General features: G+C 41.3%; 1 protein-coding gene across 4 annotated transcripts in view; it reads right to left on the minus strand.

The window, feature by feature from the left end:
* The window catches only part of STK4 (serine/threonine kinase 4), a 46,389-nt gene that overhangs the window by 19,182 nt on the left and 8,089 nt on the right, over positions 1–19,118 (minus strand). For 3 of the 4 annotated variants that reach the window (XM_069034146.1, XM_069034145.1, XM_069034147.1), the window contains exons 8-10: positions 18,783–18,911; positions 16,342–16,528; positions 3,964–4,121 (exon numbers count right to left, since the gene is read on the minus strand). In XM_069034146.1, coding sequence (XP_068890247.1) covers positions 3,964–4,121; positions 16,342–16,528; positions 18,783–18,911 — 474 coding nt within the window. Of the gene's footprint in view, positions 1–2,023; positions 3,313–3,963; positions 4,122–16,341; positions 16,529–18,782; positions 18,912–19,118 lie in introns of those variants that run through there. The other variant, XM_069034148.1, reaches the window with a different exon arrangement.

Here is a 19,118-nt window from a genome sequence, read left to right on the forward strand (position 1 = left end):
GGAAAGGTCTGACTCACCAAGACCTTGCAGATGCAAGCAAATCAAGGTTTTCCCAAAAGAAGCAGCATACTTCTTAGGAAAGAGACATAAGCCTTGATTCTGGTTGTTATCTTCCCTCTCAGTGCTGAGGCAGCAGGATGGAGATTACCAGCGCAGAAAACAATGAGGTCCTGCAGGGGAATGGCACTGCCTGCCTTCAACAGCCCAGCTCCCTCCTGCTGCTGTTCCAGAGGAGCACAGAGAGCAGCTACAGACAGTGTAAAGGTGTCTGTACCAATTCAGTTCTCGACAGGCAGCCTCACACAGGCAAGGATGCTTGGCAGATACACAGATGCTGGAATGAAAAAAAGTCTTGGAGCAAACAGCTCCAATTCTGTGAAGACTTCACGTCCTGTGGTACTCTTGCCCTAATCTCTGTTAAAAGTTCATGTCCTACTTGACTTCACATTCAAAATGAGCCCACAGGATAGCAAAACTTCACTGATAAATGAAAAAGTTATGACCCAGAATTACAGCAAAACCTAAGCTCAACACTAGAGGTATTAAAATAACCCAGCAGTTGCATCATGATGGCAAAACTTGAGATTGTCTAGGGCTCAACTGCCACTGATTTTTGCCTGTGGAACCCACACTCATGAAATAAAATTGAAAAGGTTTCAGTGTTGCCACAGCTCCCATAAGCCAGGAGTGGCTGGCACCTGCTAATTTGCTAACAAAACAGGCTTTCAATAAAAGGATTACTGATGTAATACAAAACATTCATGACTGGCTGATCCACAAATACGTGCTACAATAGGTTTGGCAACACTGAGAGCCTTTCAAGCAGGGCCAGAATAAAAACACCTAATTCTACGTTAGCCACAAGTGATATTAGAATACTGACCTGCTCACAGCAGTTAGAAGGCTTTTAAAATAGGGATAAGTAAAGGGTTTGTTGTGTCTAAGGGCAGGAAACACTACACAACTAATTTTCTTATATGTTGCAGTACTACTGAAAGATTAAAGTGAAAAAATGTAGGACATTCTCTAAACAAATCTTCTAGCATTATTAAGTCTGTGCAACAGCATGTGACTAATGTTCACAGGCAAAATTAAATTCAACTACAAAAATTTTGAGATCTGATTATGGCAATTAGGAATTATCCATACAGTGCAGCCTGCCCATTATCAGTCTACCCCTGCAGCAGTCTCCTGTTAGAGTTTGTTACATTCTTCCTAAAAGCAAGAATTTTTGCCCATAATTAGTATTTTTTTCCCCACATTAAATAAATCATAATGTTGTTGAAAACATTGTTTGCAGTCAATCAGGGCTTAAAAGATCCTTGTTCAAATGTGAGAGGAGATAAACGTTAACAGCATCAGGCACTGACTCATCATTTAATAACGACTTCTGCTTCAGAATTCCAAGGCTGGAAATACTTTTCTGGAAATACTCTGGATTAATGCCATCTCTGATCACCACCAGAACACAGCCAGAGCACCTCATTCAGGAGGAATGGAGTTCATCACCTTTCAGAACAGGATCTCTGGGTTCTCAGCTCTGCAGTGGATGGGGTTGACTCAATCTAACTCTCATCTAATGTGACATTGCCATTGTGATATAAATAGTGTCTTATTTGCCTGCTTCAGAAGAACAATGTTAGTCAAGAAAAGGTCAAATGGTTTTGCCATGGGGAAAAAAAGAGCAAAAATCTTTTGTAATTTAATACTGCCTTTTTTTTTTTTTTTTTGAAGACAGGAGACTCCAGGTGTTAGTCACACAGGAGGGCGAGGAATACAGAAGAGAAGAGAAGGCATATTTATCTAGTCTGCAGTAGCAGAAAGCAATAATATTTCAATCATTTCTTAAGGCCCAGAGGAACTAATATTTACCCTGCATCTCACTGATCTCATCTCTGCTTGGAATGCTGCAACCTCTGTAGAAAAAGGCTCCTCAAACCTGCCTACTTTGACAAGGCAGAAGTTATAGCTGCAGGCAGGTCTAGGACAGATGTACTGGATACAACTGATGCATGCCTTTTTTTCTCATTCCACAGTACTTATTATGTTGATGCGTTCAATTAATAAATCATTAATAAACATGACTTTTACCCATAGATAGCCATCAATCAATCAATCAATCAATCAATTTTTAGCCAAATGGGAAAAATACATGATTTTAAGTCATTGAGTACATTATACAACATGAGCTTGCTACTAACCCTCAGATAAGGGCTATACAAACACCCACGTTATTTATTAAGGCTGCTTTCAAGTAATTTTCTCATCCTACAGAAAAGAAGAGTAGCTCTGTTCCAAAATTTATATGCAAGGCAGGCTGGTACATTCATACACCACTGAACTAGAGAAACACATAGAGCTGGGAAGTGAAAATTTCTACAAATTAATTCACAAAGGTGACCGAAAGGCCAATTTATTGCTCGCTTCTGTTGCTTCCAGCACACTGGGAATGTGTGCACATGGCAGTACTGCAGTACTAATGGAAATCAGTAAACAGGGTCACACGTGTCACAAGAGTTGCTTTCCACATTCTAAAAATATTTGTGGGTCCTGCTTGCTGGAAAGGCAGCGACCTTTGCTTTTGTTGCCTGTGCTGGCTGGGTGTACCCTGCACCTACAGCTCCCAGTGTGCCCAGGGGAGTGCATCCCACTCAGAGGAAATACACTGCTAAACGTGTTATCAACCAAATTAGAAACTAAAATAATTACAGCAAATTTCCCCCTGGGCCATCCTCTGCAGACTACAGAAGACTCCGAAGCAGCCCATCTCTCCTGGGAAATGCCACATGTTGAAAAACAATTGTTTATCATTCAATTAAGGTACAGCATGAGGTGAATGAGATAAATGAAGTATCTGACTCAACTGGAATCGTGTGTTGGGCCCAGGCCCTGAGAGACACAGGCAGCCTGTGGGTTATTTTTGCACAAAATGTGTTTATGCAGTGGCTTTCTGCCTTGAGACCAAAGATAACGTAGTGCAAAGGGCTACGAGGGAGGGAATGCAGGAGGTCCCCTCAGCTATTCTTTGCAGCCTGAATAAGAAAATAAGAGAAGCAGGAGCAAAGACAACAAAATAACAGCAGTAAATCTATACAACCTATAGAAAGAGAATGAAAAGCTCCAGCTGTTATTCCAGCCTTGAAGGGAGGCATCTCCTCGAGCTGTGAATGGCAGAGGGATTTTGCTTTGCACACTTTGTGAAGGTGGAGTGAGTATCACCAGCTACTGCCAGAGAGACAACCTGAACCGTGGGCAGCATGAACAGGCAGTGAAAGGGCACACAGAGCTACAGGAGCTTGCAGTGAAAGATCACTGAAGAAAAATGAGGAGGGAACAATGTTCAGCCTCTTCTGGCTTTTTGAAATAAAACATGAAATTTTACATCCTCACACACACACAGAAAAATAAATCGTATTTATGAATAATAGCTCTTTCTTTGAACTTCTGAAAAGTTCCTGAAAATTCTGAGCATGTCAGCCTTAGTAAGGAAGAATGGAAATAAGGATTTGAAAAGAAAAATGAAGACAAGCTTAGTGTTTATATAATAAAAACAAAACCCAGTGCCAAAGCTTGAGAAAAACAAGGAAATTCAATGGTTCTAACACTGTTCTTTGTCAAACACTACACAGTGAGGATTTGCATTTTCCAACTGCCGTCTGGATTTTTTTTTTTTAATTTTAAATGCATAATGGGGAACTAAAGCAAGACACTTTATACCTTCATGTCCTCAGGCTTTTTTGTTCCTTTGTTTGCTTTTAAACAAGGAACGTTTACAGATAATGACTGGCTATGATTACTGAGAAATACATAAAGAAAACGAGTTTTTCAAAATGCCCCATCCAAATGCATTAGCAAACCTCCTTAAGTTTCCATTAGTCTGTCAAAACAAGAAATAATCTCATGGCAGCTGACTAAAATTCTTAAAGATTGTCACATTGATTGAATTTCAAAGTATAGACTTACAAATTCGTAGTCTCCATCCTGTGGTACTTTCCAATCAGATGAATTTTTTGTCTGGCCAGACACATTCTTCCCAAAGCTATTGATTTGATTCTCCTTCTCCTTCTGTTCAAAGTATTCAAGGAATGATGGTCTGGCTGGCTGCATCGTTTCATCCCTCCCTGGAAATATTAAAAATAATAAAACAATAGTTGTTTTGAAAAATACAGTTTCGGTTATACAGCCCTACATCATGCCCAAAAGTGATTTTATTTTTTTTAGCACACACTAAATCACATAGTACTGCTAAAGTACTTGCTAAAATACTATTTTTCAGCAGCTTTTCCATCATAAAACTGACTGCACAGTGAGAAAAGTGGAGAAGGAAAGCTTAAAGCCCACCACAGAAGTGATTACAATGCTGGAGGCCTTGGCCTCTAGACCTGCAATCCATCGCTGACAGCACACTCCAGGTAACCAGCTGCATGCACTGAATGCCAGAACTGAACAGCTGCTGCCGAGACAGGCTGGGATTTTTCATCCCAGCCAGGGTCCATGCACTGCAAAATAAGCAAGCTTCAAAAATAAACAGTGCTGTTTTACAAGCAGAAACTCACCTTTATATTTGTGATCAGAACAGCACAGAAATGAGGCTTTCAAAGACCACAAACACCTTACAAATACCACACAATCTGCCTTGGGTAGAAGTGGTCAAGTTTCTATATTGTTTGAGTAGAAAAGCTTATTTAGCTTGCAAAACTTCTTTTTTCTTCTTTTTATAAATAGTCAGTAGGTGTTCAAGTTTACTGCCCCAGTTTTCTTTTTACAAATTAGTTCTTCTGAACCGACTTCCTTAGTGGAAGAAAGGCTTAGATTTAGACTCAAACAAGCCAGATACATAGATTAACCATTCCATTCTAGGCTGTAATTAAGAAACTTGGGGTAATAAGAAACGGGAGGTGGCTTCATTTGCAGGGTGATGACAGCACAACAAGGAAGGAAGTGATGAAATGTGAGAGGATGGAGATGCTGATTCCTAACACAGACAGCAAAAAAAGCCAACACAGGAAGAAAACATGAAATTTAACTTCACAGCAAGTCAAGGTTACAAGGCTTCCAGCATCTCCAAGACAAGGTTTCCTCAGTAGTGCAACAAATCCAGCACCAGACGGTGCCCAGGCTCTGCACACTTAAACTGGCCTGTCCTGAGCTACAGCACAGCCAATTCCTTGAGAAGAGTCCCAATCCAAACAAAGAGGCAGGCTTGTACAGCAAACATGCTTTAACAGGGCTGCAGCACAGGACCATGAGAGCTGCAGATGCAGCTCACAGCTTAATGCCACTGCACTGCTCTTGATGATGAAATGCTCCCCCAAAACCTGTAAGCATCCTGGAAGCAAGCACTGGAACTTACTAAATGGTTTTGTTCTGTAACACAAGGTTCTCTAGAATAAGTTACTCATACTTGGAACATATGTTTTAGGTGATGCAGAAACCATCATTTTCAGAAAGCAGGATGAGGACTGGAGTTAACAGCAAATGGCATCAGAACAGCCTAAGTCTGGACTGCGGAAATAAGCTCAGTGCTGAGTGCCATACATTTGAAATAAATATAATCTGTCAGGCAGGCAACCAACCAAGAGTTGAGAGCTTCAAACAAGCACACAGGGGATGTCCTGTGATGGGTTGGCAGGGTCTGTGTAATGCAGAGAGTCTCCCACAAGAGTCTGTACAGAAGGCAAGCTGTCACAAAACAGTCCCCTCTAAGGACACTCAGCAGAGCTTTCCTCTTGAAAAAATATTAGCTGCTCTGGAAACTCATTAGGATTTAATCACAGAATATTATTCTTGCATATAAAATTGCCAGCCAGTGATCCAGAACTTCACTGGCAGACTCTGCCTGATCCTCAGAGAAGTGGATGAATTCCTTGGTCACCTACAAGATACTCCAGGAAATTATTTGTCTATACTCATGTTAAATACAGAACAAATTTCTACAAAGTATGAGAAATCTTGGCAGGATATTTGGGTTGTGATGCTCAGAGAAGTGTGATTCTGCACAGCCCTAAATGTCATGATGCATTTTGAAAAAGCTCTGCATTGTTCTGTCTCTCCAGGGCCAGCTAAAAGCTCAAGCATGAACTGAAGTGCTGATACTTTTGCACCACGATAACTGGAGCAAAGACAAATTATTATACCCCTGGCAGCAGTTCCCCTTTTTAAAAAAGCAAAACTAAAAATCTCATCATACATAATTAGATCAAGAAAGACACCTTCAGACCAGCAGCGTGAAGGTCAGGCAGGGAACACGTCTGCGAACTGGAGAACAGATTTGCTGTTGGGAATAATTACTGAAATACAATCACAATCCAATTACTGCTGAGTGATAAAACATTTATTTAGAATGAAGTAAACACGCCCCTTGTACTCTGCTGCAGCTCAGCCTGCTTGAAGCAGGAGGTAAGTTACTATGGACAATCATGGCAATGTTTAACACCAACTAATTTTGTAGAAAGAGAGGAATTCATAACTAACCAGGCTAATCTATACACAGCTCACTGACATCCAGCCTGGGTCTCAGTAATTCAGCCTTCCTAGGGGGAAAAAAAGAAGAAAATCTACATCATGCTTGTATTCTGTTTTGAAGATGACTGTTTGCAGCAGAGGAGACTGTTAAAGCAAATGTTTCACTCCAGTGACATTGGCTTATTCAGTTCTTTTCTATTTACATTTTAAAAAACTGTTCACTCAAAACAGAGCTTAATTCAGAGTGTCAGTTAAAATAATCATGCTCATTTCCTCACATCTTGTGTTTTACCAAGAACTGCAGCATTTGCACTTGGCAGAAGAGATTTGCAGAGTCCCACCTCTCCGGTGTGCCCAGGTCCCTCCGGATGGCATCCCTTCCCTCCAGCATGTCAACTGCACCACACAGCTCAGTGTTGTCAGTGATAAAAGGAAGAACAGGGAAAATAATGTACCTATAGAAGATTTTCTTGCTGCCCTTGATGTCCCTGGCCATATTTAATTCTATCAGGGTTTTAGCTTTCCTGACCTGACCCCTGGCTCGGACAATCTCTTTGTATTTCTCCCAGGCTACCTGTCTTTGTTTCTACCCTCTGTACACTTCCTTTTTGTGGCTGAGTTTTTCCAGGAGTCCCTTGTTCATCCATGCAGGTCTCATTTTTGCACTTCTGCCTGCCTTTCCCTTTGTCAGGATGCATTGCTCCTGAGCTTGGAGGAAGTTAGCCTTGGATATGAACCAGCTTTTTTGGGCCTCTTTTCCCTCCACAACTTTATCCCATGATACTCTACCAAGCTTATTCCTGAAGAGGCCAAAATCTGCTCTCCTGAAGTGCAGGACAATGAACTTTTTGTGTGACCTCCTCACTCTCCCAGTGAGAGGAGGAGGGGAATTGAACTGCAGCAAAGGGTGACTTGGCTGAACACAAGGAAGAAAGTTTCACAACAGGGACGGTTGTGCAACAGAATGGGACTGGAGTGACTTTGCAAGGCCTCGAGCAACCAGATCTGACATTGTAGTTGTCCCATTCCAGGGACAATTCCACACAGGGCATCAGACTGATGAGTGCCAGAGCTCCCTGCCCACCCAAGTGCTTTTGTGGCACACGCTCTTCACAGCCACCATCAGACACCTCTAACCCTGCAGTCACCTCAGGCCTTGCAAACACAAGCAACATTTAGTCATCAATTTAAGTACATTTAGTCATCAATTTAAGTACATTTAGTCACCAATTTAAGCACATTTAGTCACCAACTTAAGTACATTTCCACTCATCAACATATAACACTGCATCTTAGTGTTGCTTTGTTTTTTAGCTGATATAAAGCAGAGATTGCTAACTGACAAAGAAAATGGGGAAAAAAAAAAGAGGGTAATATAAAAGGAGAAGTAACTGTGATGCCAATCTAAGATATCTGAAATTTTAGTTGCTGCTATGATCTCTGTAGGGGTGTGGATGCAGCAAGACGGACAGAAATGCTCCCAGAGACAGAAAGACATTACACCAAATCAATTATCATCCCAGCACGACTGAATTTCTTTTCATCAGTCTTAGCACTTAACAGCAGTGTCATCTTTCCAAAGATGACCTGCTATTAATTCAACACAAGAGCCACACTACTATATCTTTAAAATTTTGGTAACAGGCAGCCGAAGACAAAAATCGATCCCTGCTATTTGCAGAAACAGATGCTGCTGAGAGATGACACCGCACCAAACGTGTCTGTGCCAAAAAGCATTTAACTTCCTAATTTTATAGGGTTAGGCTAAAATATGAACATTTGACAGAAAGTGAGATCACAACTGTGGTAGAGAAGAGCCTTTTATGAGAAGGTCACCCTGTGGTGACAAGAAGGGCTTCACTGTTGCATCTATTTTGGAATCTAAAGAGTTGCTTATGAAGATGAGCCATGAGAGCTCCCTGGAGCCATTAAAGGTCTATCATTTAGATACGCAGTCATCTTTTAGGAGCTATATTAATTACACAAATGGAACACCACAGCTCTGCTGGGGCTGGTCCAACTGACTGCAGAATTGCAGGTTCAGAGTGGCTGTGCAGAGCCATAGGCACTGGGAGGGCTGCTCTGAGCTCAGCCTGAGTCCTGTGAAAAGGAGAAGCCCCCCATGGAAAACTCAAGGGTGTTACCTGGTTTTAAAGTCATGTTTAAAAAGTGTAAAAACCTCAGTACTGCTGTGTCTGAGGACAGAAAAAGGGGTGAAACTAGGGGGTCCAAAGGTAGAGAATGCTATAAGTTGGGCACAACAAATACCTCTGTAAACTTTGAATTCTGTAGTACCCTTCAGCACTGGAAAGCCATGTCCAACTGCACAGGGTCGTGTGCAAGCTGGGACAGTCCCTCTCCAAGCACAAACAGCCCAGACAAGACAAAAGACAACTGACAGGTACAGGCAGGGCTCTGCAAGAAGCCAGCACTGGATCCTCTCCCCTGCCAGGCTACAGCAAGGGCAAGGTGCAAGGAAAAAACTGAACAATCTGCTCCTTTCCAAAAAATGTCACCTGTCTGAATAGCTGAGGAAATGGAACAGGTCAGTCTTAGGGGCTGACTGCAGCATACAGAGCACCTCACATGGAGCAAAAGATGACAAAGAAGGTGTGGAGAGCCTCCAAGTCATTTGCATTTCCATATGATGCTGCAGAGAAAGGAGAATGATAAAGAAGAAACAGCCCAATCAATCAAACCAGCAAGACATTTACTTTTCATTCCCAGCAGCAAAGAATATCCATGAAACCACATCATTTGCTATCATCTAGCCCCAGAAATCAAAAGACTCATTTCGTTGATTTTGTCAAATTAGCTCTTACAATTGAAAATTTTCAGAAGCTCACAAGCTTCAAAGGATGCTTTCAAAAAGAAAGGGAGATTTACAAAGTCCTTCTATCTAGCTGAACAGGCTTGCTGAGCAATGAAACTAAAATTTCTGCTTTTCTCTAAAATTATTCTTCTCTACTCAAACTTGACATCAGAAGAATCCTTGTTTTATTATTCTTTCCTCTTGAAAGGGATTGCTAAGGTCTACCTAGGGTGAATATTCTGGAGTTACAAAGCTTGCCATGAGAGGGACAGTAAGATAACCTCAGGAACACATTTTTTGTGCACTTCACTCAAGCCAGTTTATACAGTTAATACTTAAATACCTGTTCTTGAAGTCACAATGATCAGATATCCTCCCCATACCACAAAAATTGGAGCCGGAGTTATGGCTGGGAACAGTCAGGAGATAATGCTACAAATTAATTTACTATGAACCTGACATAAATCAACAACAATGAAGCAATCAATTACTACATTAGGGATTTTGAACTAGAATGTGATCCTTGGTACATGTATGTGTATTTGTCAAAAATTCAGAGGCTGCAATCTCTACAAAGCCTTAGTCCTCACTAGCCTCAGTAAGCTGCTGCTGCTTTATATTCAATTATGTAACTTTAAGACTGAAAATAGATATTTAGGATGCACAAAAAAGTGCCTGATGGTCATGTGTAAGCAATGCTTCATTAATATTAAATTTCAAATGGAACTGCAGTTTTACTTGCTTCAGGCTATTTTTTAGAGATCACAGATGAACTTTAGCAGCTGGACAGCATAATTTGTACAGTCTGAAGAGGACTGAGTCATTTTAAGCAGCAGAGCAGAGAGATGTCAAATTATTCAACCAGAGCAAAAATTGCTCCATCATTAATAAGTTCATCCCATGGCAAGAGGAGCTGAAATTTCCTCATATTAAAAGCAGAACACGTAACACTTTTTATCTCTTTATGAGGACAAATCTCCCCATAATTATGGCCTATCTCAAATTAAATCAAAGCAAAACACTCCCAACAGGTTCTGCTATTAATAAGAAACCCCTAAATGAACATAAGAATCAACCTAAATCTCTTAATGAATAAGGTGTGAAAGACATCTAAGGAGAAGAGCATCAACACACCCAAAGCTGTAACATTTCTAGTGAGAACCCTTCCAAAAATAGGGGAGGGAATCCTCACAGTAATTGAAGGTGCTTAAGACCAGGCTATCTCCTTTTATATCTCTTTTGCTTTAAATCTCAGACATGATTATAAATATAGAGCAGCTTTCTTCCTCCATCACAGATTTTCAGTGGACACCTCATGTCTTTCACCTCATTAGCTTGAATTGCTAATTTAGTCCAGCAGCCACAGCATGTGACAGGCAGGGAGATGTGAAGGTGCATCGAGAAAGAAGTGAACATTTCCTATTCTGCATCCTCTGGCTCAGCTCCTGATAAATCTACACGAGAAACAACCTCATCAGCAGGGATGTAGTCTTCACATCCAGCACCTGTGGGTAACAGCTCAGGCTCCCCAGATGGCACAGAACCAAGTAAGCACTTCCCAACTCCCTTTCTATTCATAAGCCAGAAACTCATTTGCTTATCTAGAGAGAACAGAAAACAACACTGCAATGAACATTTCTTTCCCCCAAAGCTTGAAAATCTGCTGGTAAAAACAAATTTGGTTTTGAACTTCTGCAATGAAGGAATTTAAGAGTTTACACTTTTTCTTATTCCTGCTCAGGAGTAAGGCTTTCTCCAGGGTTTATTTTGATCCAGTAGGGAGTGAGTTTATTCTTAGAAGAGACAGGTAGGCTCCAGTTTGCCTGGATGTGCAAATGCACGAATGTGCATGGGACAGAGATGTACTTACTTAGTGATTTACTACTACTCTGTCTCTTGGTTGAGTCTCCTGAAGCACACTGCCTCTTGTACAGTGCTCAGGACCCTGTTAGTCACACCTCCCATCTTCTCCAAGAAAAATGCTTCTGTCCAGGAAAAAAATAAAAAATCCCTACTTTCTATCCCCCACCACACCAAATACAGGAGTGCCCAACAATAAGTTGCTAACACCAGCAAAAGTAACTCTATTGAACACATACATCATTTCTCCAATTTCAGTATCACTGAAAATATAAACAGATAATGAACTTTGTCTTAGCATTGAAGCTTTGTCAAATATGCAGGACAACCAAAGGTGGACAAGCATCCCACTTGGATCCTGGACTTAACTTCTCTTCATGCTTCAGCCTGCACGGAGCCACTATTTCAATTACTAGGGCCAGTATTCAAAAGGAAAAACAAAACACAACAAAAACTCTACAACAAAATGACAGCACACACAACTCCTCCCATCCCTCAGAAATGCTGTCTGCATGTTCACACAGCTTCATACTCCTCAACAAATTTTACTGGCCACTGCTTATGTCAAGCTTGCCAGCAAGGCTGCTATTTGAGGTCAAAAAGCAACAGGAACACTTCTCTGTGAAGATTTGTATTCTCCACACCCCAAGAGTGGCAGCAGGATGATTCTTACAGTTCGAGAACAATTTAATCAATGTAGGAGTTTGTATAAGCAGCATGTTATTTAAATGCATAATGCTGAGAGTGTTTTATGGTTCAATTATGGCTAAATGGACCAATTTGCTTTAAACACAGAACTGTACCACTGGACATTAATAACACTAAGAGTGGGAAGCTGCTGCAAAGAGCTATTATTGTCTATGGAGAAAACCAGAGGCAAAACAAGCACCTTTGGCCAATATCTTTGACGCACACATGATGTAAATCCTGACAGGACATGGAGTTATTCTCCACAGTAGCTGCATGAGCAATTTGGATAACGTGCCACTGCACTTTTCTGGACAGATGATGATATCAACTATGGCTACCTCAGCTATACCCCAGTAATACCTTAGTCAATTACAATATTAATGCAATCACATAATCCTTCTGCCACCCATACTCATTCTGCTGCTCACGCTGCAGCTTTTACAGTCATTGCTTTACGTGAAAAATCTCAGGTTAATTCATGGGGAAAAAATGCTTCCCGAGCCTTGGCAGAAACATTTCTCTGGCTTAGGTTTAAGTGTCACCCACTGGATGTCTCACACAGCCACCAAGATGACAAGCTTACTCTGAATCATTTTTCAAATAAGGAAATTGCCAAGTTTGCATCTTAGCTCATTTAATTTGCTAATGAAGCCCAATTCCCCCTCAAAAGGGGAAATACTTTTTTAAAATTACACAACCATGCTTAGCAGTGTGGGCATGGCAAAAGCACAACAACCCCCTAACTGTGTAAGAATGAAGCCTGAAGTTTTTTATTTTAAACATTTACAAACTCTAAAGAATTTTTACCAGCACATTACATGACCAAGGTAGAGACAACAGTGTTATTAAAGCTTCTGGTCTACCCCTGCACCAGACACTGTACTGAGTGTGTGCCACACGAACAAAAAACCCACACCCACAATCCTTCCCCTGTCTCCAGATTCCTCATTCATCTCAACCCAAAGACCAGACAGCCCAACTCACACTACTGCTGGCAGTTCTGCACTCTCCAATATAATTCACCAATTATTTGATGTTTAAACAAGCAAGACGTATTTTAACAGAGAAAATAGGGCAGACTCTAGTACCAGACAAACTAGATCCAATTTCACTTGGATCTGATCATATTGCAGTGCTCAAGGAAGGCAACATTATTATAAAATTATGTTCCACTCTTTAAATCAAAGAGACAAATTCATGCCAAGATTCCACTATCTAAACAAATACAGCAAGTAAAGCAGAAAAAGAAAAAGCATGAAGAGTGAAAAATGCTGCCCTGTTTACTAGCACTATATATTCTCTCATAGAAAAATTAAAAAAGGACACTTCCAGACATATTAACAGCTCCAAAGTTATTCCAGCTGTCGAGCACAATGGAAATGTCTGTCATTACAAACCATTGCTCATCTATAGTTCTCCAGCTACATTTAAAGTTTTCCTGGAATAGTTTAACTGCAATCCATAAGTAATCTTTCAGCAATCGATTTAGAAGTAAAATGTGTCGCAGCACAATTTAGAATCTGCGGTCTCAGGCAATCACTTGAGTGCTTTCAGAATGTGTAACAGAATGTCACAGTGACATTTTTAATGCTGCCTGACTATTTATATTGAGTGCCCAGAATAAAGCCAAGCAAATGAAAGATTTTAAGCAAACACAATTACAGCTCAATTGACCGCAAAACAAAACTTCCCCTACAATGTAAAATACTGGAATTTAAGATTCCTCTGAGCCTAAGAAGACACAAATTGATTTATGCAACAATCACTTTCAAGTCTACTGGAAGCTGTTTCCACTTTCAAGGCTACTGCAAGTTGTATGCTAGAGATTTCTAAGACAATCCTATCTATAAAACATTGAAACATGATGCTTTAAACACTTTTTACATTAAAAATAAATACAACCAAACACAAAACGAGTTAAGACACAGATTTATTTTTCTTAATTAGAAAGGAGGGCTAGAACACAACTGCAGAAACCTGCAGTTAAGAAGCCCAGGACACCTAGGGAAGCTGTAATGCCATGTAAAAAAAACCCAGAAGTTTTTTATTGACTTAAAAATAGGTTCTATTGTGAGTCATAACACAAACTGCCAAAAAAATATATAGATGTCTTTAAAAATACGAATCAATGAAGCTCCTTCAAACTCTGTTATTCCCCAACAGCATTATTATATTTATATTTAAGATTACAAAAAACCACTTGCTCCAGAGGGTTCTGCAGCAGGCTGATGAGCTTTAGGGCTAAATCCATTTAACTGAATGTTATGAATATGTAAATGGAAAGCTGAAAAACAGAGCTGCAGGCAATTCTCATGAGGGGGAAGCTGCTCAGAGACACTGCCTAGCATCCCCCCCAAAAAACTGGGAACTGCTCTATGCAGCAGCCAGCATTTCAGAGCTACACTACCAAGCAAGGAGGAGAAAAAGGTGTTAACGAAATATTATCTTCATTAACATCAGATTTGCTGGAATGAAGCTACAAGCAGTCAAAATGCAGCATAACCTGTAGCAGAGAGTGGGTTCACTGGGCATCCCTGTGTGAAGCCCACGGGCATGGAAGTGGTCCCTGTGTCAGCCCCCACCTGGAGCCAGGACCTCCAAATGCCTCCTCCAGCCCCTCTGCCACACCCCCAGCTGAGAACACCTTGCACAGCAGCAGCTGAAGAACACGGAGTTTTTAAAAAAGCCTGAAGGAGGGTTTAAGATAAAAACTCCACTTTCCAATGATGGAGATCTCGAGTGTCGGAGCTTGTTGTGGAGCTCCCTCTTGAGGGAAGAGACTGCCCTGTGCTAAAGGCACCGCTGCATCCTCGGAACTCCTTCTGCTCAAAACCAGAGCGTGCCCTTGCAAAGGAGATACTATCAAAGGCATCTCCTCGAGCCTCTGAACACCACTTCACAGGCAGCACGAGGTGCTTTTGAGTTACAAGCAGTGCAGTCTTAAAAAGAGAGCGAGAAGATAAGCACATGTCAAACACAGAAGATAAACTCAAGAGGTGCTTTACTTACACGGTGCTGGCAGTGCAGGAGCACCAGACAGCAAAACCTCTTGTATTGTGAGCCATGAAATGGAACAATACACACTGATGATGAGAAACTATCAGTGCTGTCTGCTCATAAAGAAACTGCAGCTTCACCAGGTTTATTTAATACTGTTGAAATGTCCCTTTCTTTGGATAACATTTTAGCTACTCTAAGCATCCATCCATCTCCTTGCTAGATCGACCTTGTTCCACCCCACCATCGTCTTTGTCGCCCCAAGCTCCTACACGGACTGACACCTCTGGGTTTTGATGTGCTGAGTCATGTTTATCAAAGCTTGGAAAAATCTTTAAAGGGATTCTGCTGAAATTTCACTCTCAAACCCAGCATCGTTCCACAAGCTTCAAAGGGCCCTGACAGGGAAGAAGCTTTCAACACAGAAATTCCTGAGGAAAGGATTTTTCCAAACTCCTGTGAAGAATAGCTAAAGGCTCGATATCAGATGGCCAAGGAAGTCTTTGGAAGCAGTGCCAAAGCCAAAAGAACAAGGCTTGCGTGTGATGGTCGTATTTGAGTACTGCTGAGCCCCCAGTCAGCACTTTCCCCAGTCCTTGAGCAAACAAACATTCAGGCTGGCCTGTTGAGTCATCCCTGGCTACCTCTGCCTCAGAACTGTGAGGTTAACAAACCAGTGGGAACAGATTTCTGTGAGAATCCATAATTCAGAAAAGATTCCTTTTCTTGAAGTCATACTTTTCCAGGAAGGCTTTCCCTGCTATTTCTTTAATCAAAGAAACATTTTCAACCCTTTTCCAGCTCAAGCTGTAAGGTCTTCCATAGACTATCAGTCACATAATTCTAAATCTTACATTCTCTGACAAGGCTTGTAGCTTCAGTAAGCTTTCCTCTTTTAGGGCAGAACGGATTTCAACTTGCACGTCTGAAACAGCAACAGAGCTCATTGGGTCGCCCTCAGTGATTACAGTAACACTAAAGAAACACACCAGTCTAGAGAGATGCCAACCCCTCCCACTGTGTGTCCTGCCGTGCTTGAAGCCTGCAAGATATTTGTCATTTCATAAATCTGGCTCTTCACTGGATGCATCAATCCTAAAACAGACTTACTGCTTCCAGATGCCAGGTTACAGCCACATCATCATCTAAAGCAACACACATTTGGTGATCAACCCTTTGTTAGAGTCCCCCTCTACATTCTGTGTAAAAATACAGAACCAGCAAAAAAGAACTGACAAAAAAAAAAGATTACTAGCTAGAATCAGATCTTATTTGATTAACACAAAAGCCTGTGGAAATTGTGCACATCAGCTAGACCACGTGCATGACTACAAAGCACGGCTTGAAAGTTGGACCTAGAAAGGTTTCTCTGCTGCCAGAGGGCACTGACCTAAGAGTTTTGGCTCCCTAAAACCAAAAGATACAATAATCTACCAAAAACATCAAAGCAGGTTGGGAATACATATCATAGCCCGCACAAAGATTTAATATTCTAGAAGTCAGAGATGTTTTCTTACTTTTCATGGTGCCCTCCTCCTCTTCCTCCTCTGTGTTGATGACCATTGTGCCCAGCTGGGACTCCAGGGTGCCATCGTGTTCTATCATGGTGTTGGCTCCATCACTCATGGTGTTCACAGCTCTGATTGTGCCAGTTTCATCTCCACTCGCCCGTACCATGGTACCCGAATCTGTCTCATCCTCCTCCTGTTCAAACATGCCACAAATACAGGTTTTACTGGTGGTGAAGTCCCATGAAGAATGTCTGTATTGAAGGACACTGGCAAGTCACACTAATTCAGAGTTTTTTTCCAGACACACACAGAAGCAATGTTTGGTTTATGCACTTTGTTCTCTCCCTGTCATCTCCAAACAGGTAATGAAAACTAATGAATACTTTTCTGCCAGCATGATAAATAATAAAACAGATAAATAATCAGCAGAGATTTCTCAGTGCAAGTTGTATCTCATTTCTGAGCTGGTGAAGTGTCCGTAAGAGTAGATTAGAACACTGAATCAGTCGTTAGTGTTTTTATTCATGCTGGCAGTTCTGAGAGCTGACCCTAACCCACTGTCTCCAGTGGTACAGCTCACTGAGGAGTCACCAGTTACTTGACACCACCAGGTCTAAGTCTGGAGAGTATGTGGCACATGGAAAGAAACCCCCCTCATCCTACTTTTTTTCTATTTTTAACATCTAGGCAATTTTACTCATTATAAACCTCCGCAGCACTGAAGAAAAATGAACTGCATTTGCAAACCTTTAAAAAGGATTCAAATAAATTATCAAGGTTTGGTAACTTTTTTCAATGAAAATTACTTTTTATCTTTCCATTTGTTTAAAGGGACTAATAATAGAAATTGGAATTCCTGCTGCCAAGGCTTAAGAGACTGCCTGTAGGAAAATACAACCTCTTCAAACCAATTATGGCAGAACAACTCCCTGGCAGAGAGTTATGTCAGCCAAAGGTGGCAGTTTCATCAGGTGGTGTGTGCTTCACTAAGTGTGTACTGTGACTAGGATTTCATTAAGAACAGGGTCAAGATTCCCACAATCCATTTGGTTTCTTGGAAATGTGGACCAGCTATGCAACTGCATGAACTGAAGGCCTTTCTAGGTTTACAGTAGATGAGATGCTCATGTTTGGTTCTCAGAATGTCTGACCATGGCCCTACTGATCTGTGTTAGAGGGAAAACACACAGCTATTGCACATCAAGCTGTAGTACTCCATCTCCATGTCATGGAAAGAGAGAATTCACTTCTCCACATTCCAGTGCTCCAAGTGTTTTACCTGTTGTGTCAAGACTGTCTGTAAAATTTACTTCCCAACCTCAAAACCAATAGCAAGAGAGGAGAAAACCACACAAGATGTTAATAGAGAAAAAGTAATTTTGTGTGGAGTTGAGTGGGTGAGAGGAAGTAATAAATTTGTTAGCTACACATCATTTAACAAAGGACTACATCAGAAGTTTCCACAGCACTTGAGAAGTGTTTGGGAAGCTTTTCTGCTAGCAGACACGGAGTAGAGAAGCTTCAGGAAAACACACACACCGACAGAGAGGACTCAACTCCACTACACAGACATCACCTCTCAGCATTGTGACCCCAGATCAGTCAGAAATGAAGAAGGGATGGCAAAGACAAAACTCAGGGTAGGGACAGTACTCATAGAATTGACATCATGGCAACATGACCAATAAAGTTACTTCCACACTGAATAAATATCCGGTCCTAGACTGCAAAACCAGATGCACAACGTGTTCAGCACAGATGCCATGGACCATGCTGTTCAAGTGTCACCCCTGAACAGGGCTGGCACACAAGGCCTTGTGTTGCCCATTTCATTTATTCAGGCTGAAGCAGGCAGAGGCTCAAAAACCAGCTTTCATCATGCTTCCCAAATTCACATGCTGTAACCACTGAAACAAAGAGCCGAACCGAAATTCACAGCAAGCCCTGAACACTTCCCGTGCCCTCACCTCAGGCTTCTGACGGTTGCTCTTGTGTAGAAGAAAGTTTCTATAAGGGATGTTCTAAAGCACAATGGTAAAACAACACAACAGACTTGTATCACAGAACATCAGAGATGATATTATTATTCCAAACGAGGAGAGCAGTCTACAATGAAAAAATTCTCACCACTGCATAAATAATTTAATCCAACTGGGAAAATGTTATCAAGTCTTCTGCATGCAGTACTTTGTAGGCCTGCTCAATCCCAGCTCTCAAGCTACACTATAAGGTGAACAGTACCCCACACATGCCCTCTGTCCCACTCAAATACAGCTTGAGCAGGGACCAAACATCGGGTTATCCAGTCATAAAATAGAAAACTCCAGAACTAAGTCAAATCGACTGGCAATTGGACAAAATATTGCAAAAACAAAACCCAAAGCAGTTAAGCCTTATGAAAGGAGCAAGAGTTTGGACTTTGCACATTGTTGCTATTAAATACTCACTGAATTTTCTTCATCCTCTTGATCGAGTTCACGCTGTTGTGCCTCTTGGCGTTTCAGCTTGATGTCCATTGCTTCATTAATGAGGTCCCGCAGAATTGATACTCCTTTGGCACTTTTAACAAATGGATGCTGAGAAATATTTTAAAAGCAAATAAGCACTGCATCCAAAGCAGGATATAACAGTAAAACACTGTTACTACGGCCTACTTCAAATCAAATTACGGTTCAACTCGAAACATTAGTAAAATAAAAATCCAGTTCTTCTGTTTGGCACAGGAAGGAGGCCTTCCACCCTCCAAACAAGAGCAGGCTCCAAGGGCACTACTGATGTGAGAC

The sequence above is a fragment of the Aphelocoma coerulescens genome, chromosome 20, assembly GCF_041296385.1.
Source record: "Aphelocoma coerulescens isolate FSJ_1873_10779 chromosome 20, UR_Acoe_1.0, whole genome shotgun sequence".
Lineage (NCBI taxonomy): Eukaryota > Metazoa > Chordata > Aves > Passeriformes > Corvidae > Aphelocoma > Aphelocoma coerulescens.